The 21,939-nt window shown below is 44.7% G+C and overlaps 1 protein-coding gene across 1 annotated transcript in view; it reads left to right on the top strand.

The window, feature by feature from the left end:
• The window catches only part of FAM193B (family with sequence similarity 193 member B), a 77,705-nt gene that overhangs the window by 27,473 nt on the left and 28,293 nt on the right, over nt 1-21,939 (top strand). Inside the window, exons 4-6 of the mRNA XM_077265945.1 lie at nt 10,201-10,383; nt 10,467-10,824; nt 11,186-11,381. Of these exons, the coding sequence (XP_077122060.1) occupies nt 10,201-10,383; nt 10,467-10,824; nt 11,186-11,381 (737 nt within the window). The remainder of the gene's footprint in view (nt 1-10,200; nt 10,384-10,466; nt 10,825-11,185; nt 11,382-21,939) is intronic.

Here is a 21,939-nt window from a genome sequence, read left to right as displayed (position 1 = left end):
GGGAGCTTCATGGCTAAGCAGCTGCATGCAGCCATACATCACCAAGAACAATGCCGAGCGTCGGATGGAGTGGTGTAAATCTTAATGATTGAGCACAAAACATTGTGGACAACTGTAGCTTCCAGCTTTTTTGGAACAGTTTGAGGAAGGCTCTTTTCTGTTCCCCATGACTATGTACAATGTCCATAAAGGCAATGAGGGGTAGTCTGGTAGAAGAAATTGATCGGCCGAACAGCAGCAAAACCTAAACCGCGTCCAACACCAAAAATGGAGATTGTGAGCCCGGCCTCTCAACGTCATCACTATCTGACCTCATAAATGCTTTTCTGGATGAAGGGACAACAATTCCCACAGACTCCTCCAAAATCTTGCTCCCCAGAAGAGCGGGAGCCGTTATATCTGCAGAGGGGCCAACTCCATAATAATGTCTATGGATGGAGAATGGGAGGTCAGGAAAACTCTTGTATTTGTAATGTGGACGGGGCAAATACAGTCATATGAAAAAGTTTGGGCACCCCTATTAATCTTAAGCTTAATGTTTTATAAAAATGGTTTTTTTTGCAACAGTGGCACCATCTGCAGCAAGTTGATGCTGCAGCTCTCTGGAGATGGTCTGAGGATTGTCCTTGACTGATCTCGCCATTCTTCTTCTCTGCCTTTCTGATGTTTTTCTTGGCCTGCCACTTCTGACCTTAACAAGAACTGTACCTGTGTTCTTCCATTTCCTTACTATGTTCCTCACAGTAGAAATTGACAGGTTAAATCTCTGAGACAGCTTTTTGTATCCTTCCCCTGGACAACTATGTTGAATAATCTTTGTTTTCAGATCATTTGACAGTTGTTTTGAGGAGCCCAGGATGCCACTCTTCAGAGGAGATTCAAACAGGAGAACAACTTACAAGTGGCCACTTTAAGTAGCTTTTCTCATGATCGCATACACCTAGCTATGAAGTTCAAAGCTCGATGAGGTTACAAAACCAAAAAAAAGTGCTTTAGTAAGTCAGTAAAAAGTAGGTAGGAGTATTTAAAACAAGAAAATGATAAGGGTGCCCATACTTATGCACCTGTCAAATTTTGTTTGAATGCAGATTGCACATTTTCTGTTAGTACAATAAACCTCATTTCACGGCAGAAGCATTACTGTGTCCAACAGTTATTAGATATATGAAACTGAAATAGCTGTTGCAAAATAAACCATTTTTATAAAACATTAAGCTTAAGATTAATAGGGGTGCCCAAACTTTTTCATATGACTGTACTTTTCTCCATACTGTGTAGATGAACCCTTTTCTAAAAATCTCTGATGCAGCAGAAAACGGTGCATGTGATGCCCAAACCCCATAACCTCCCTCTCCAAGATCACTGAAGGGGGGGCTTAATTGTCTCCTCTCCAGATCGCACCTCACCACCTATGCGCTTGACCCCATCCCATCCCACCTCCTCCCCACCACACTTATCCCATCCCTAACCCACCTCTTCAACCTATCAATAACTTCTGGCACCTTCCCTTCTGCTTTCAAACATGCCACAATCATGCCTATCCTTAAAAAGCCATCCCTCGATCCATCTGCTATGTCCAGCTATCGCCCAAAATCACTACTCCCATTCGCTTCCAAACTCCTGGAGCAGCACGTCCACGCTGAACTTTCCTCCCACCTCTCATCTAACTTGTTCTTTGACAATCTACAATCTGGTTTCCACCCAAATCACTCAACTGAGACAGCCCTGACCAAAATCACTAACTACCTACTTACAGCCAAAGCTAACGGACAATACTCTGTTCTCCTCCTTCTAGACCTGTTCTCTGCTTTTGACACAGTTGAACACTGCCTCCTACTACAGATCCTCTCCTCCTTTGGCATCAAAGCCCTCGCCCTATCCTGGATCTCCTCATACCTTTCCAACCGCACTTTCAGCGTCTCCCACTCCCACACTACCTCCTCATCCCACTGTCTCTCTGTTGGAGTACCCCAAGGCTCTGTCCTAGGACAACTACTCTTCTCAGTCTATACACTTGGCCTGGGACAACTCATAAAGTCCCATGGATTCTAGTACCACCTCTATGCTGATGACACTCAGATCTACCTCTCTGGCCCAGACATCACTTCTCTGCTGTCCAGAATCCCGGAGTGTCTATCAGCCATATCCTCCTCCTTCTCCTCCTCTCGCTTCCTCAAACTCAATGTGGACAAATCTGAACTCATCATCTTTCCTCCATCTCATAGATCTTCCAAACCTGACCTATCTCGCAATTAACGACATCACGCTGTCCCCAGTACCGGAAGTCCGTAACCTCAGAGTAACCCTTGACTCTGCCCTGTCCTTCAAACCACACATCCAAGCTCTTTCTACCTCCTGTTGCCTCCAGCTCAAAAATACCTCCAGAATCCGTCCTTTGCTCAACCGTCAATCTACTAAAATGCTTGTGCATGCCCTCATCATCTCCCACCTTGACTACTGCAACATCCTTTTCTGTGGCCTCCCTGCTAACACCCTTGCACCTCTCCAGTCCATCCTTAACTCTGCTGCCCGACTAATCCATCTCTCTCCTCGCTACTCCTCCGCTTCCCCTCTCTGCAAATCTCTTCACTGGCTCCCATTCCCTCAGCGTATCCAGTTCAAATTACTAACACTGACCTACAAAGCCATCCATAACCTGTCTCCTCTGAATCTCCCGATATCTTCCCTCACGTAATCTCTGGTCCTCCCGAGACCTCCTTCTCTCCTCCACACTTATCCGCTCCTCACCCAACCGCCTCCAAGACTTCTCCTGAATATCCCCCATCCTCTGGAATTCTTTGCCCCAACACATCCGACTATCAACCACATTCGGATCCCTCAAACGGAACCTGAAAACCCATCTCTTCAGGAAAGCTTATAGCCTGCACTGACCCCGCTGCCTCCTCACCACTACCGGAGCTACCGCCTCACCAACACCGGAGCTCCTACAACCCTCAACCTATTGTCTCCTTCCCCATAATCCTGTAGAATGTAAGCCCGCAAAGGCAGGGTCCTCGCCCCTCTGTAATAGTCTGTCATTGTTAGTTTACTTACTGTGATATCTGTAACTTGTATGTAACCCCTTCTCATGTACAGCACCATGGAATCAATGGTGCTATATAAATAAATAATAATAAAAAAATAAAAAGTAAAAAATCACTGGGAGGTTTGTCAGATAAAATTTGATTTATAATCTTACGGTTGATGTGAACAATGTACTGACTCATTTGCATCAACCATTTAGGAATATCTGAGAGAAAATAGCATTTGCATAGTAACTTGGAACATGGTGTACAGTAATGCTGTGGCATAGCTGTGTAGAGCACAAGCGATAGTTCAAGGACTAGCACGTATAGTGGAAAAGCAAAATGTTTTTAAAATATTTTTAAAAAATTCCAGTCTATCAAAATATAAACAAATTAATCTGATTGGTAATTGGCATGAGAAAACAAATCAAAACACCAGAGTTGCGTTTTCTCCTTCGCCTCATTGGGGAACACAGACCGTGGTGTATGCTGCTGCCACTAGGAAGCTGACATTAAGCTAACAAAAAAGTTAGCTCCTCCTCTGCAGTATACACCCTCCTGATGGCTCCCAGAGACCCAGTTCTTGCTTAGTGTCCGTAGGAGGCACATGGATTGGTCTGCTATTCAGACCCCAAACTTTTTTTTATTGTTTTTATTTTAACAATTTTTACGTTTTTTGTTTTTTTTTTTATTTTATTTTTCACAATGGACGAAGGGGCGACGGATCCTTTCAAGCCTCCGATCTCCCTGAACCATTAACAGGCAAGCACGGAGAGTGTTGCCTCTCCTTATTCTCTCCTGCGACTTGGGATGCCAAGCCTGAGCTGATTCTTAGGGGCGATGGGTCCCTTCAAGGGCACCGATCTCCCCACACCTTCGACGGACGAGCACATGGTGTCACCTCCACGTATCCTCTTCCGCAGCTAGGCCTATTGCCGGACATTCATCCCTGTCCCTTCCTAGGGGATTAACCTCTTGGATATACAGAGGCCCACCTCGTGGCGTCTGAGCAGCCCCCACTGCACTACCACTGTTAAAGTGAATGATACAAGGAGGTGGACGGTCCCTCTCCACTTCCCTCCTAGAGGGATGGTGGATTGAGGGTTTTACCCCTTATCCCTGCACTGTCCAAACCAGCCTCAGCACAGACTCTATCTGCCATCAGGACGGAGGTAGCAAGTGTTGCGCAGGGTCCACGCAGTCGGACACAGACATGGGTAAGGGAGCGCTGCATTTTACAGATTGAATCACTCCGGGATCCTCTTCCCTGCTGTATCCCCTTCTTTTCTCAGCAGTACCTTTTCTCAGCAGCCCCTAATATTATAGAGTCACATAGAAGGGTACATCATGTCCCAGCCTAAGGCATTAAAAATGTCTAACAAAACTATGGCTATATTTTTTACTTCATGCTCCTCCTGCCAATCTGCGTTTCCTAAGGCTCAGAGTTTGCCGCTGTGCAATGCCTGTGACCCCAACTGCGCTCAGAAGCTCTCCGCCGCCACCGAGCCCAGTGTACCTAGTCCCCCCCTGAGTGGGCTTCGTCACTGTCTCAATCCATTGCTTCGCTGGCCAAAGCGTTTGCAGGACTGAGGTAGACGGACCCTCCCCAAGCCGGGAGCAGTCGGTTATCAGGGGCCGAAAGGGCTCTAGAAGCCATCAGGCACCTAGAAAACGGATCCGTAGCACGTCTCCTGAGCACACACATGCCTTGTCGCCTCACAGCTCCATTTCTCTCTCTCTCCAGAGTTCAGTAGTGAACACGAAACTGACTGCGAATCTGATGTTTCCATAGATCCGGGTTTGCCAGACTTTCAGAAGACAGTGGATTCGCTTATTGAGGCAGTCAACCAGGCTGTAAAGGTTGAGGAAGATTACGGCTCCGCTCCGGATCAGACCGTGTCCTTTAAGAGAACTCAACGCTCTCATAAGGCATTTGCTATTCACCCCGAATTTAGAGCCATAGTTTATAGGCACAGAGAGTGCCCGGATAAGCGCTTCACATGACAAAAGCCTCTTGAAGCCAAGTATCCCTTTTCAGCTGATCTGAAAACAAAATTGGGCTGAATCTCCGGCAGTAGATCCCCCCCCCAGTATCCCGCCTAGCATCCAAAACTCTCCTGTCCGTGCCGGATGGCTCATTAATCAAAAATCCCGCGGACCGTCAGATAGAAAGTTTGGCTCGCTCTGTCTTTGAAGCCTCAAGTTCCGCTCTCTATCCATCCTTTGCCGCAGCATGGGTAGCTAAGGCTATGGTCTTCTGGTTAGAGACCTTAGCTAATTCACTTCGGAACAGTAACCTTCCTCCAGAAGTGGCACACCTTGCCAACCAGGCAGGCGATTACCTGGTACATGCATCCTTGGATGCAGCCGGATGTGCTGCTCAGTCAGCAGCCAATGCCATCTCTATCAGAAGGTCATTATGGCTCAGAGAGTGGAAGGTGGACTCTGCTTCAGAAAGTCTCTCGCTCTCACGTCCCTTCCTTATCAAAGCAGCCGCTTATTGGGAAAAGCTGGATCAGATCATTTTCGATACTGTGGGAGAAAAGCGTAAATTCCTTCCCCAACAGAGACTTAGATGTCCCTTTCGGAGACAGCAACAAATCCGTTTCCGTTTCTCTCCACTCCAAGCTAGGCCACTACCACTTCTTCATTCAGTAAAGGACATTCTCCACGAAGAGATGGAGGTACTCGGGTCTCGTCCAGACCTAACCACCATTGGTAGTCTCGACCTAGTCAAGACCTAAAGGACCTAGGTCCCAGAGATCTTCCTCACGCTGATTATCACCGCTATCCGATTGACATCGGCAGAGTAGGCGGCCGCCTACTTCTTTCGTCAGGTATGGCTTTCCTTCATCTCCCAACGAGTGAGTCAGAGATCTGGTGTCATCCGGATACAAAATCGACTTTGCTGCGTGCCCCCCTTCACGTTTCTTTCCCTCTTGTCATGCTTTCTCCCGGACCATAGACGCATTGCGTCACAATGGCGTCATTGTCCCCGTCCTAGAAAGCAAAAGGTTTCACGGTTTGTATTCAAACCTTTTTGTCATCCCAAAGACGGACAGAAAAGTGAGACCTATACTAGACCTCAAACTTCTTAACAAGTTTGTCAAGGTCCGCCATTTCCACATGGAATTTCTGCATTCAATTAACACTTCCCTGGCAGAAGGGGAATTCTTGTCCTCAATCGACATCCGAGACGCTTGTACATTCCAATTTTTCCCCCTCACCAGAGATTCTTGCGCTTCGCCATTCGCGACCATCATTTCCAATTCACGGCCGTGCCCTTCGGCCTTGCTACTGCCCCCAGAGTGTTCACAAAGGTCATGGCGGCCGTCATGTCCATCCTGCACTCTCGGGGTGTGGTCTTCTTGCCCTATCTGGACGACCTGTCGATCAAAGGTCCGTCCTTCCACGACTGCGCGGAGTCCGTTTCGATTACTTGCGATACCCTTTCTCGCCTGGGCTGGCTGATAAACTTAAGCAAATCCTCCCCGGTCCCAGCCCAGTAGATTTAGTTTGTTGGAATGTTTCTGGATTCGTCTCAGGGGTTGGTAACTCTCCCTCCAGACGAAGTCTTAGCCATTCAACGAGGAGCCTGAGCGCTTCGTCAGTCTTGCCCTCACTCCATCCGGTTTGCAATGAGGGTACAAGGAAAGATGGTGGCTGCGATGGAAGCAGTTCCCTTTTCGCAACTGCACCTTCGTCCCCTACAACATGCCCTTCTGGCAGTTTGGGACAGAAACATTTATCCGCTTATCCCTGCAGGTCAGACAGACTCTCAGGTGGTGGACATTGAACCCTTCCCTCAACCGGGGAAAGTCTTTTCTACCCGTTCTATGGCTAGTAGTGACTACCGATGCCAGTCTTTCGGGCTGGGGAGCAGTCTTCCGCCACCACACTGCCCAGGGCTGCTGGTCAATTCAGGAATCGAAGCTACCGATCAACGTTCTGGAGATCTGTGCTATTCGACTGGCCCTGCAGCACTTCCATCATCTTCTGGCAGGTCACCACATCTGTATCCAGTCAGACAACGCCACGGCTGCGGCATACATCAATCATCAGGGGGGTACCCGCAGAAGGGTGGCCATGTCCGAGGTAACTCGCATCCTTCGATGGGCAGAGAACAAGCACTCGGTGATCTCAGCAGTGCACATTCCAGGAGTGGAAAACTGGACAGCGGACTTCCACAGCCGCCAGGGTCTCACTTCGGGGGAGTGGGATATCCATCCGGAAGTCTTCTCCCAGATCTGTCTTAGCTGGTGGATCCCAGATGTGGACCTCATGGCGTTCAGACTGAATGCCAAGGTACCCCAGTTTATAGCGAGGTCTTGAGATCCAAGAGCCATCGGTGTCGTCTCTCTGGTTCTTTCATGGCGCCAATTCCACCTTCTGTTCATTTTTCCTCCTCTACTGTTACTCCCTAGAGCAGAGGTCCCCTATGTTTCTGACCTTGAGAGCCACATCCAGCCTTGAGAGAGGGTCGTGAGCCACATTCAGCTCCCACCCCCCTCACAATAGTGGCAACCAAAGCCCCCATTACTGGCATAATGGTTAACCAAAGCTTTTCCACAAAAATCACGCCAAAGCAGTATACTAAGATCCTGGGGTTCCCACAATACCCCATTCAGTATTCTCCTATAAAGCACTCCCAAGACACTGTCACATCCAGCTTCAAACATCTCCTCTGACAGGTGGTATCATCGTGTCTCCAGCGTACCATACTTAAATCATCTCAAAACCCCTAAGACCAGTATATGTGCGTCCAGATCTGCTCTTCTGTGCAGGGCTGCTCACAAAATTCACCATTTTCAGATTTGCTCTTCATACCTGTTTGCTAGAGTTGGAGCTAATTCACCAAGCTGACAGACAGCTGCGAGCCACAATTCATGGGACCGCGAGCCACATGTGGCTCCCGAGCTACAGGTTGGGGACCCCTGCCCTAGAGTAATCAGGAAAATCAAGGCGGAAGGAGTACCAGTGATCGTGGCAGCTCCCGATTGGCCTCGCCACGCGTGGTTCGCAGAGCTGGTACGCCTCGTTGTCGACATACCATGGAGACTGCCAGATCTGCTTTCCCAGGGCCCCATCTACCACCAGAACTCAGGGGCCCTGAGTTTAACGGTGTGGCCGTTGAACCCTGGGTCTTAATCCAGGCAGGGTTTTCCCAACAGGTAATTTCCACCATGGATAGTGCCCGTAAACCTTCATCGGTACGCATCTATCATCGTACCTGGAAGACATTTTTTGCTTGGTGCTAGGATCATGGTCTTTCTCCTCTTGTCTTCAGTTCCCACCATTTTAGAGTTCCTACAGGCCGGTCTGGACTCCAGGCTGGCACTCTGCTCTCTCAAAGGCCAAATCTCCGCTCTATCGATCTAATTTCAGAGACTCATCGCTTCAAGACTTCAGGTTAAGACTTTTCTTCAGGGAGTGTCACATGTCGCTCCTCCCTATTGCATGCCTTTAGAGCCTTGGGGCCGCTTCAGGACATTTCGCTGGTATTTCTGTCCTGGAAAGTTGCCTTCCTTGTGGTGATCACATTGATCAGAATGGTTTTGGAATCAGCCGCCTTATCCTGCTGTGTGCCTTTCCTTCTCTTCCATCAGGACAAGGTTGTCCTCGGGCCGTCCCCGTCCTTTTTGCCAAAGGTCATTTCGTCATTCCATCTTGAGGACATTGTTCTTACTTCCTTTTGTCCGGCTCCTATTCACAGAGTTGAAAGAGCTCTCCACACTCTGGACCTGGTCAGAGCTCTGCGAAGGTACGTCTCAAGGATGGCATCTTTCAGAAGAACAGATGCTTTGTTCGTTCTCCTGGAAGGTCACAGGAAGGGTCTTGCCGCTTCTAAGGCCACGATAGCCAGGTGGATTCGTTTCACCATCCAGGAGTCACACCGACTCAGAAGACAGCCCATCCCAGCGGGGATCACAGCACACTCCACTCAGGCGATGGGGGCTTCTTGGGCCATTCAGCATCGGGCGACAGCGGAGCAGGTCTGTAAAGCTGTGACTTGGTCCAGTCTACATACCGCAAAGCACTATAATATTCACTTTCAGGCTTCAGCGGATGCGAATCTGGGTAGAAGAATTCTGCAGGCAGCGGTGGTGCACATTTAGGCAGTTGTTGCATGAAGCCTAATCTTTTGTGGTGTTTTCCCACCCAGGAACTGCTTTGGGACGTCCCATGGTCTGTGTCCCCCCCCATCCCCAATGAGGCGAAGGGGATAAAGGGATTTTTATGTACTCACTGTAAAATCCTTTTCTCCGAGCCACTCATTGGGGGACACAGCACCCACCCTGTCAGCCTATAGGTTTATATGGCTTTTGCCTGTTCTTTTTAAGTTGACATGTTGTGCTCTTCTATGTTGTTACTATTTGTTCCTACTGCTTTTGCGCCGAACTGTCTTTGGGAGCCAGGGTGAGGGTGTATAATGCAGAGGAGGAGCTAACTTTTTTGTGTAACTTAGTGTCAGCCTCCTAGTGGCAAGCAGCATACAAACCATGGTCTGTGTCCCTCAATGAGTAGCTCGGAGAAAAGGATTTTACAGTGAGTACACAAAAATCCCTGTTTTTCGGTCACCGCAACAACGCAAAATGCAATAGGTGCTCAAAACATAACTACCCCAAAGTGATGTCAATAAAAAATGTCATCTCAGTATGCAAAAACAATCCCTCACACGGTTCCATATCCCAAAAATTGAAAAAGTCATGGCTGGTGGAAAATGGTGACACAAGCGAATTATTTTTTTATAACCACTTGATTGAAATAAAACTATGCAGACATGACCTGGAGAATCATATTATCAGGTAATTTTTACGATAAAATGAATGTTGTAAATAAAAAAATAAAAAAAAACTGTGGAAATGCGTTTTTTGTTTTTATTTTGTTGCTCTTGCATTTTTCCTGCTTTTCTAGCACGTCATCTGATACACTGAATTGTCATTCAAAAGTACAATTCTGCCTGTGAAACTGAAGCCATGACATGGCTAGATCAATGAAAAAATAAGTTATGGCTCTTTGGCCGACTTTGCATGTGTTATTCAGCATTTTTATCGGGTATTTAATATTCAGTTTAACATTTTCATCTCCTCCTGTTTGTATCTGGTAATTTGTCAGCCCGTCCCATTCATTAGTTGTAATAAAATGGTTATCTAAAATCACTTATGTGTTTCAGGGGACAAAGGCAGCGCTCTCTACGTATCGCCAGAACATGTCAGCAAGACATCAAAGCTCTCTGGTCTGAAGGTTTGTCCATATAGTCCTTCTGGAGCCAGCACAGGAACACTCCCTACCTCACTCAATTTCTGTAAATCTCCGAAGCAGTTTAAAACCATGTGCCATAGACCGCTATCCCCAGGTTAGAGAGCATGTCTATGTGGATGTAAATGTTGGGCCCTCACTTTCTCACCCAGCTAAATCTTACAAACCTTTTCCTTACAGGGGAATCTTATTCTTCCGATCCTCATTGCTATTCTGACCCCAGTGCTCCTCCAAACAGCCCAACGGAGCTCTCGTCACAGCAGCCAACATCTCACATTCCTCCGCCTCCACACCTTTCATCAAGTAACTCTTCAGCTCCTTCCTCAACAACAGGCCTCTCTTTTCATACACCACCATCTAAAGCCACTGTCTCCGCCACGTCCGGAGCTCACAGAGGTAGTCACTTAACAGAGTCCAGTCCATCTCTTCCGAAAGTCAATCCACCTCCACCACCACTATCTGCCTGTAGCCATCCCTGCAATGGGCATTGTAGTGGCACAAATGCACTTCAAGGAAACTCCCCGGGGACCACTAACAGGTATATTGGTGAAGGGTACACAAAATCGACCTTGTGAATGCTACCTTTATATATGTGTACTCACACTTGTGATATTCAATGTGATGAACCATACACACACTCTTTATAAATTAATAAACTCCACTAAAAAAATTGTGTTTTTCATTTATTATTGTGCTGTTCACATCTGTGTTAAAGACATCTGCATTGCAGATTTCTTAAAATTTTACATGAAATACATAAAACACCTATTTTTCCCACCAAAAGCGTATTGCTTTCCTTCTAAGTGGCGGCCAAAGCGCAAATGTGAACATGGCCTGAGCTGAATGGGGGAAAAAACAGTGGTTCTGTTTCACTGAAGATTTTATCCTTCATGTTTTAGAGACACAACATGCAGAGGACACAAATGTTCGAATGTGTCAAACTGTTTGGCCACGCAACCCTGTGAAGCGGACGAGGGGCTAGGTGAAGACGAAGACAGTGGTTCAGAGCGCAGTTCATGCACTTCTTCCTCCACAAACCAGAGAGACGGCAAATTCTGTGACTGCTGCTACTGCGAGTTTTTTGGCCACAACACAGTAAGAAAGATACACATTTGTTATTTCTCCTTATTAAGATAAAATTATGCAAAATTCTAATTCTTTTCCCTCCACTTGGGTTATGCAGTTTTAGATGGATGTGCACTTAGGCCTTATTCACATATTGTGCGTCATGTTAGTGGTAACATTTCTAAGATGTGACTTCAGTTTATGAAATAAACCGTAATTTGGCAAAAAGTTTGAAAATTTTGAAATTTTCAAACTTTTAATTTTTGTGCCCTTAAATCAGAGACTGGTGTCACACAAAATGGTTAATTAATAACATTTCCCAAACGTCAAATTTACATCAGCACAATTTTGGAAACATCTTTTTTTGTTAGGAAGTTATAAGGGTTAAAGGTTTACCAACGATTTCTCATTTTTCCAACTAAATTTACAAAACCATTTTATTTTCTTCTTGGGGGTCAATATAACAGAAAATACCCTAAAGTGACACCATTTGAAAAACTGCACCCCTCAAGGTACGCAAAACCACAATCAAAAAGTTTATTAACCCTTCAGGTGTTTCATGAAAGCTAAAGCAATGTGGAAGGAAAAAATGAACATTTTACTTATCACAAAAAATTTACTTTGAACCACATTTTTTATTTTGACAAGGGTATCAGGAGAAAATGGACCACAAAATATGTTGTGCAATTTCGAGTACGCCAAAACCCTGCATGTGGGGAAAGCCACTGTTTGGGTGCATGGCAGGGCTCAGAAGGGAGGGAGCACCGTTTGACTTTTTGAACACAAAATTGGTTGGAATCTGTGGTGGCCTGATGTACCTAAACAGTGGAACCTCCCAATTCTAACTCCAACCCTAACACACCCGTAATCCCAACCCTAATCAGAAGCCTAACCATAATCCCAACCATAACCTAACCGTAATCCCAACCCCAACTCTAATCCCAACCCCAACTCTAATCCCAACCCTAACTCTAATCCCAACCCTAACTCTAATCCCAACCCTAAGGGCTTGTTCACACTTTGCAGATTTTGCTGCGGATTTTTCCGCAGCGGATTTAGAAAAACCGCAGTGCAAAACCGCTGCGGTTTTCACTGCGGATTTTCCTGCGGTTTCTTCTGCGGATTCCTCTGCGGGTTTTCAACAGCACTTTCCTATTGGTGCATGTTGAAAACCGCTGCGGAATCCGCAGAAAGAAGTGACATGCTCCTTCTTTTTTTCCGCAGAAATTCCGCGCGGTTTTTAAAGGGATTTTCCGCAATGTGGGCACAGCGGTTTTTGTTTTCCATAGGGTAACATTGTACTGTACCCTGCATGGAAAACTGCTGCGGATCCGCAGCGTCAAAGCCGCTACGGATCCGCAGCAAAAACCGCAAAGTGTGAACATAGCCTAACTCTAATCCCAACCCTAACCACTTTAGCCCAACCCTAATGGAAAAATGGAAATAAACACGGTACATTTTTTTATTTTATTTATTGATATACCTAACTAAGGGGGTGATAAAGGGAGGGTTGATTTACTATTTTTTATTTTGATCATTGTGATACGGTCTATCACAGTGATCAAAATGAACCAATAGGAAAAATGTCCTATTGTTGCTGGGTGCTGGCCGGCAGATCTCTGCACATGCGCCCGCCATTTTCTTCCCAGAAGAAGATGCTGCTGGCTGGGGCACGTCACGGGTGGATACAGGGACACTGGAGGTACCGGGGAGGAATCAGGGGACCCCATTTCTCTCTCCTCTGATGTGCGATCACATCAGAGGAGAGACAAATTAAATGGGGAAATCAGACTTTTTTTTGCGGTTGCCGTTATTACGTTAATAACGGCGATCGCAACACTGGGGTCATTAAAAACCGACCGCAATCATGTTCTCTGGGGTCTCCGCTACCCCTGGTAGCAGAGACCCTGGAGAAATTCCAATGCTGGGGTGCGCTATACTCTTATTTCTCAGCGCTGAGGAAGAAGTACCCTTAACTGCCGTCTTTATCTAAATAAAAAAATAATAATAATAAAAGTACACATATTTAGTATCGCCGCGTCCGTAACGACCCAACCTATAAAACTGTCCCACTAGTTAGCCCCTTCAGTGAACACCGTAGGCAAAAAAAGCAGAGGCAAAAAACAACGCTTTATTATCATACCGCCGAACAAAAAGTGGAATAACACGCGATCAAAAAAACGGATATAGACTTGTTGTGGAGTGGGGATATCGCGTGGAGGTCAGACTCGAGGTACGGCGGCGAATTAGTAGTTAGCGTAGATACAGCTCTAATTCAAGTGTTCTGGTTTTCTAAGTTTTTTCTATTTACACAATTTCATGTGTTACTATTGATCCAACAGCTTTAATAATCATAATATAACGTTGGTTATAGATGAGAGCTGTATTTTATTTGAAGCTTAATAATACGCAGTTTATATGTATTATATTTTATGTTCGACATTCTTGGATGCAAAATGTTTGTAACACTACTATTTTGTTGTTAATAAACGAATAAAAAAAAAAAAAAAGACGGATATAAATAACCATGGTACCGCTGAAAACGTCATCTTGTCCCGGAAAAAACGAGCCGCCATACAGCGTCATCAAAGAAAAAATCAAAAAGTTATAGTCCTCAGAATAAAGCGATGCCAAAATAATTATTTATTCTATAAAATAGTTTTTATCGTATAAAAGCGCCAAAACATAAAAAATGATATAAATGAGGTATCGCTGTAATCGTACTGACCCGAAGAATAAAACTGCTTTATCAATTTTACCAAACGTGGAACGGTATAAACGCCTCCCCCAAAAGAAATTCATGAATAACTGTTTTTTTGTCATTCTGCCTCACAAAAATCGGAATAAAAAGCGATCAAAAACTGTCATGTGTCCGAAAATGTTACCAATAAAAACGTCTAATCGTCCCGCAAAAAACAAGACCTCACATGACTCTGTGGACCAAAATATGGAAAAATTATAGGTCTCAAAATGTGGAGACGCAAAAACTTTTTTGCTATAAAAAGCATCTTTTAGTGTGTGACAGCTGCCAATCATAAAAATCCGCTGTAAAAAATGCTATAAAAGTAAATCAAACCCCCCTTCATCACCCCCTTAGTTAGGGAAAAATAATAAAATTAAAACTAATAGATTTATTTATATTTTCCCATTAGGGTTAGGGCTAGGGTTGGGGCTAAAGTTAGGTTAGGGTTGGGGCTAAAGTTAGGGTTAGGGTTTGGATTACATTTACGGTTGGGATTAGGGTTGGGATTAGAGTTAGGGGTGTGTCAGGGTTAGGGGTGTGGTTAGGGTTACCGTTGGGATTAGGGTTATGGGTGTGTTTGGATTAGGGTTTCAGTTAGAATTGGCAGGTTTCCACTGTTTAGGCACATCAGGGGCGCTCCAAACGCGACAAGGCGTCCGATCTCAACTCCAGCCAATTCTGCATTGAAAAAGTAAAACAGTGCTCCTTCCCTTCCGAGCTTTCCCGTGCACCCAAACAGGGGTTTACCCCAACATATGGGGCATCAGCGTACTCGGGACAAATTGGACAACAACTTTTGGGGTCTAAGTTCTCTTGTAACCCTTGGGAAAATATAAATTTGGGGGGCTAAAAATCATTTTTGTGGGGAAAAAAAAAAGATTTTTTATTTTCACGGCTCTGCGTTGTAAACTGTAATGAAACACTTGGGGGTTCAAAGTTCTCACAACACATCTAGATAAGTTCCTTGGGAGGTCTAGTTTCCAATATGGGGTCACTTATGGGGGGTTTCTACTGTTTGGGTACATCAGGGGCTCTGCAAATGCAACGTGACGCCTGCAAACCAATCCATCTAAGTCTGCATTCCAAATGGCGCTCCTTCCCTCCCGAGCTCTGCCATGCACCCAAACAGTGGTCCCCCCCCTTCCCCACATATGGGGTATCAGCGTACTCAGGACAAATTGGACAACAACTTTTGTGGTCCAATTTATCCTGTTACCCTTGTGAATATACAAAACTGGGAGCTAAAAAAATCATTTTTGTGAAGAAAAAAAAAAGAGTTTTTTTATTTTCACGGCTCTGCGTTCTAAACTGTAGTGAAACACTTGGGGGATCAAAGCTCTCAAAACACATCTAGATAAGTTCCTTAGGGGGTCTACTTTCCAAAATGGTGTCACTTGTGTGGGGTTTCAATGTTTAGGCACATCAGGGGCTCTCCAAACGCAACATGGTGTTCCATCTCAATTCCAGTCAATTTTGCATTGAAAAGTCAAATGGCGCTCCTTCCCTTCCGAGCTCTGCCATGCGCCCAAACAGTGGTTTACCCCCACATATAGGGTATCAGCGTACTCAGCACAAATTGTACAACAACTTTTGGGGTCCATTTTCTCCTGTTACCCTTGGTAAAATAAAACAAATTGGAGCTGAAATAAATTTTGTGTGAAAAAAAAGTTAAATGTTCATTTTTATTTAAACATTCCAAAAATTCCTGTGAAACACCTGAAGGGTTAATAAACTTCTTGAATGTGGTTTTGAGCACCTTGAGGGGTGCAGTTTTTAGAATGGTGTCACACTTGGGTATTTTCTATCGTATAGACCCCTCAAAATGACTTCAAATGAGATGTAGTCCCTAAAAAATAAATGGTGTTGTAAAAATGAGAAATTGCTGGTCAAATTTTAACCCTTATAACTCCCTGACAAAAAAAAATTTTGGTTCCTAAATTGTGCTGATGTAAAGTAGACATGTGGGAAATGTTACTTATTAAGTATTTTGTGTGACATATCTCTGTGATTTAAGGGCATAAAAATTCAAAGTTGGAAAATTGTGAAACTTTCAAAATTTTCGCCAAATTTCCGTTTTTTTCACAAATAAACCCAAGTTATATCGAATAAATTTTACCACTATCATGAAGTACAATATGTCACGAGAAAACAATGTCAGAATCGCCAAGATCCGTTGAAGCGTTCCAGAGTTATAACCTCATAAAGGGACAGTGGTCAGAATTGTGAAAATTGGCCCGGCCATTAACGTGCAAACCACCCTTGGGGGTAAAGGGGTAATCTAATATTATTGCAATATACACAAAATGTGCAATAAATGGGATGGATGCAGGTCTGATATCTTGAGAATGAAGCCATGAATGGAGTATTGATCCCTTCATTCTAGTCAGAAGTGAATTCTTGCCCGAATTCTGGAAATCGTTATTCTGAGATATTTATGGCATATTCCCTGGATACGCCTGAGATGTCGGAGATGGAAACACCAATTTAACAGCCTACATTATTGCGCTCCCCCTATGCCTGTAGATAGAATCGGTCCAAATTGGCATCATGACGCTGGGTCGCTTTGTTGTAGTTTTGGGGGGTTTTCTTGTGGGTTTTTTTTGCCTGTTTTAATCGAGAAACCGTTGTTCTGTATGTACATTAAGTATTTGCATACAATTTTTCCCCAAATTGAAACTTTTATATTGCTTATTTGGTAATATGGTTTCTATAGATATTTCACAAAAAAAAAGTATTGCCAAAAGTCTTATCACAAAAATACACACTTTTCTTTCATTCTTGTTATAAGTACTGGAAATAAAATTGTTAATTTGTATTCGTGCTCATGAGTATTTGGTGCGTTTTTGATGTAGTAGATTTTCTTCAGCTATTAAGTGAATAAAGGTACTTGTGTTTTTACATTTAGCTTTTGAAGCTGTTTCTTGTTAGTATGTCCTGTTTTAACCCCCTTAACGACCACCAATATGCATTAAAACGACGGCCTTATTCCCTAATCGTCATTTTAAAACCGCTATCAGGAATAAGTGTATAGCGCTCCCCAGAGTCCAAAAATTTACGGCGTGCCCACAAGAAAAATTGACATGTTAAACTTCTTCACGACCTTAGAAGTATCCATACGTTAGGTTGGGAGGTACTTCCTGACCTTGGACATATGAGTGTGACGCATTTTTGCACGCACAAGTGCTGTGCGATCTCCACTAGGTTGATATGACTATCTCCGCATTTAGAAGGCAAGGAGAGGGCGCTCCTTCTGCCCTCTGATCAAGGGAGCGCGACGCCATCGCGAGGGGCCAATTGTTGCCCTGGTGACCCAACGTTGTCTTGACGACATTGAGTCACCAGGGTGAACAAGTTAGTTAGATCATGCACAGTGCAATGCTCCTGCATATCTATGTTTTTATAGCTGCAGAGTGCTGAAAGAAAAAGTCCCCAAAAATTGTTAAAATATACAGTACATATTTTTTTAAATCTAATAAAATATTTGTAACCATACATTTTTATTTTTCCATAAACTTATTTAACAAAAAGTACACGTTACCTATGACTGTCTTACTAGTTAACCTCTTAAGTGAACACCGTAAAAAAAAAAAAAAAAAAAAAAAAACTGGGCAAAAAGTGATGTTTTTCCATCACACCACCAAACAAAAAGTTAGAACAGAACGCGATCACAGAGACAAATGCAAGTAAGTGGTACCGCTGAAAACGGCATGTTGTCCCTCAAAAAAACCTCTAGTAAAGCAATGCAAAAACAATTATTTTTCCTATGAAAGTTTTTTATTCTGTAAAAGTGCCAAAACACAAAAATATAAATGTGTATCGCTGTAATTAACCCAAAGAATTAAGCTGCCTCATAAATTTTACCTTACACACAGCAGCATAAAAAGATCCCTGAATTGCCATTTTTTGTTCATTCTGCCTCCCAGAAATTGTAATAGAAAGCGATAAAAAGTCATGTGCTCGAAAATGTACTCATAAAAACGTCACATCGTCCTGCAAAAACCAAGCCCTCACATGACTATCAGCAGAGGTATAAAAAATTATAGCTCTCAAAAAAAGCATCTTGTAGTGTGTGACCGCTGCCAAACATAAACAATATAAATCTGTAACTGCACCAATCGGAATAAAGTCACTTATACCGTGCGAGGAATGGCTTAAAAAATAAAACCAATTCCTCACCTGCTGTTGATTTGTTCATTCTGCCTCCCAAAAATAGCATTAAGGCTCGGCTCACATTTATCCAGCGCTGATTGCTTATACCAGGGTTTCCATTTAAATCTTTGAAATACGTGATGGAAGATTCCCTGTAATGAGGCAGATTGAGGCACTGTAGACTCCATCCGGCCAATGATCCTGCAGTTTCTGTCTTATTAGGTGTGCGTAAAGTGCTGTCAACCTTAGTTTTGTGCATTTCTGAAAAGGAGAATGCTGAACAGAGGCCAGACGGAGTCCAGAGTAACTATGCTGCCTCATTATAGTGAGTTGATTCCTTGAGGGTTTTATCTCAATCACGTCACTCTGAGATTTAGATGGAAACCCCGGTGTAGAGTATCGGATAAATGTGATCCCAGTTATTATGTTAAATGTTCCCAGCAACAAAAGCAAGTCCCCCACTCAGGTCCGTCATGTGTTAACAGAAATATAGGGGGCGTTCACGTTACTGGTTGTACAAAGGCTCTGGAAAAGTGCTATGGCTTCTCGCCGCACAGTGTGTCTAAATCACATTTAGAGTTCACATGTTTGGCATTTCTGTAGCATTGAGAGCCCACCTAATTTATGGGTGCATGTCCCCAGAAGCACGAGCCAGACATAACGTACTGGGCCCTACAATGTATTGGCACTGCCATAGCAGATTTGCCCCGTTTATGGAGTCTGCAAACTATTCTAAGAAAATATGTGCGCCAGGAGGCAAATAGCTCTCCGTCCCTCTTGAGTCTCGCCTTATGGCTAAGGGTTTGTTTCCAAATTCTGAAAACTCTGCGGGTTTGACGCTGCGTTCATCCGCAGCGTCAAGCCCGCAGCGGCCAGATGTTGCAGCATCTTATTACTTATTCTCAAATAAGTATTTAAAACATTTTAATTTTTCAAAGTATTAAAAGAAAAACACAAAACTCAAATCCATCATTTTTTTTCACCCCTTTAAAAATAGAGATTTAAGAAATAAACCAATTATTCTACAGGGTGGGCCATTTATATGGATACACCTAAATAAAATGGGAATGGTTGGTGATATCAACTTCCTGTTTGTGGCACATTAGTATATGGATGGGGGGGAAACTTTTCAAGATGGGTGGTGACCATGGCGGCCATTTTGAAGTTGGCCATTTTGGATCCAACTTTATTTTTTTCAATGGGAAGAGGGTCATGTGACACATCAAACTTATTAAGAATTTCACAAGAAAAACAATGGTGTGCTTGGTTTTAACGTAACTTTATTCTTTCATGAGTTATTTACATGTTTATGACCACTTATAAAATGTGTTCAAAATGCTGCTCATTGTGTTGGAGTGTCAGTGCAACCCTCTTCTCCTACTCTTGAGACACTGATAGCAACACTGCAGAAGAAATGCTAGCGCAGGCTTACAGTATCCGTTGTTTCAGATGCTGCACATCTCGCACCTTCGCAGCATAGACAATTGCCTTCAGATGACCCCTTCATCTGAAACAATGGATACTGGAAGCCTGTGCTAGCATGTCTTCTGCGGCGTTGCTATCAGTGTGTCAAGAGTGTATCTGAGCACTTAGTTTGGGCTTTCCATCTAAATCTCCGAGTGACATGACAGATGAAACCCCCGATGGATTCATTCACTATAATGAGGCAGCAGAGTTACTCTGGACTCCCTCTGGCCTCTGTTCAGCAGTTTTCTTCTTTTCAGAGGTGCATAAAACTGTAGCAGACCTCGCTTTTATGCACTTCTAAAAAGACAGACAACGCCAGATAGGCCAAACAGTCCAGTGTCTCCATCTGTCTCATTATAAGGAATCTTCCACCGAGGGTTCCTTCTGAATCACCTATTTCAGAGATTTAGGCCTCTGTCTCACTTCCGTTTATACAATCTCCACCGGATCCGTCAAAATGTTGAAAAGACTGATCCTGTGCTGATTGTAAAAAACGGATGCACTGGAGCAGTTTTTTTGACGATTCCAGTGCATCCAAGAAGGCTATGTGCACACATTGTGTATGCGTCTTCGCCGCGGTTTTTCGCTGCCAAAACGCATACACAACACAACCCATGATAAAAAAAAAAAAATCGTGATATTCTTACCTTCCGGTATCCCGCGCAGCCCCTGCAGCCTTCCCAATGATCGTGATGCCGCCGGCAGCTCCAGTTCCCAGTGATGCATAGCGTGACAATGACCTGTGACGATGTAGCGGTCTCGTGTCACTGGGAACAGGAGCTGCCGGCAGCATCGCGAGCATCAGGGGGGGGGGCGGGAAGGCTGCGGGGGCCGCGCGGGACACTGGAAGGTAAGAATATCACGATTTTTTTATTTCTTTTTTAAAATTATTTTTAACATTATATCTTTTTACTATTGATGCTGCATAGGCAGCATCAATAGTAAAAAGAGCGAGAGAGAGCACATGCTCAGTTTGAAAAGACTGCATCCGTTGCTGGATTCCTGCTTTTCACAGCGACGGATCCTTCGCCCATAGGCTTCCAATATAGCCAACGAAGGGCAGCGCCGGATCCGTCGCTGAGCGATTTTCCTACGTGCAGAAAAAAACGTTCCTCTGTACGTTTTCTCTGCCCAACGGACAGCAATTTTACGACTGATCCAGCGCACGACGGATGAAACATGTGGCAATCCGTCACTAATACAAGTCTATGAGAAAAAAACGATCCAGCAGCACCATTTGCTGGATCTGTTTTTTTTTCACAAAACGACGGATTGTGACGGAAAAAGAAAGACGGAAGTGTTAATGAGGCCTTACACGGAAACCCCGGTGTAAGCGCTCATCATAAAGTGCAGGATAAGTGTGAGCTGAGCCTTACTGCAATCTTTAGGAGGCAGAATGAAAAAATCAACAACAGTTGAAGAATTGGATTTATTTTAGTTAGTTTTTACGCCTTTTCTTGTGCGGTATAAGTGATTATACGACTTTATGCTTCGGATCGGTTCTATCACAGAAATATCAGATTTATATTGGGTTTTTATATGTGGCTGCTGTCACACACTAAGACTCTCTTTATTGCAACAACTAGTTTTTGCTTCACCATATTTTGAGAGCTATAATTTTTCCATATTTCCAGGACGTCATCCTGACAGCACTATGGAGGACGTCCTCCTCCCCCTTGCTGGGACAGGAAACACACGAGAGTTCAAAAGGTCCGGTCCCACCCCCATTCCTCAGTGTTTTTCCTGTCCCTGCAAGGGACACATGAGAGAAGCTGCGCGGCTTACCGGAGCTCAGGGGGATCGTGCGGCTTGCCAGATCCTTCCCCCTGTCAAGAGGCTCAGGGCAGAAACCCTCCAGAGGGGGGTCCCTCTGCTCCAAAGACCAGCGGCCGCTCCTCCCGGTGGGAGGGCTCTCGGCTGCGGACGCGGTCCCCGAGGTCGGCAGCCTCCATACGGCGTGGTACGCCGGGCTCTGACTCTTCCGGCGGAAGTTCCGGGGTCCGCGTCACTTCCGGTTTGCGCCATTCGTTGCCGGCACTTCCGGTAACACTGGAGATACAGGGGAGGCGTGCGCTCCAGCAGGAACTCAGGAATTGCAGCGCTCAGCAGAACGCTGACAGCCGCAAGGAGCACCGATAATCCGGAGCCATGGAAGGCATGCCACCTGAGGATGGGGTAAGTGCGCAGAGCGCAAACTCACCCTGCACCCTGGTAGTAAGAACCACCCTG

Source organism: Ranitomeya variabilis, chromosome 5, assembly GCF_051348905.1.
Source record: "Ranitomeya variabilis isolate aRanVar5 chromosome 5, aRanVar5.hap1, whole genome shotgun sequence".
NCBI lineage: Eukaryota > Metazoa > Chordata > Amphibia > Anura > Dendrobatidae > Ranitomeya > Ranitomeya variabilis.
The sequence above is the reverse complement of the archived record's forward strand: the minus strand, read 5'-3'. Positions and strand labels throughout refer to the sequence as shown.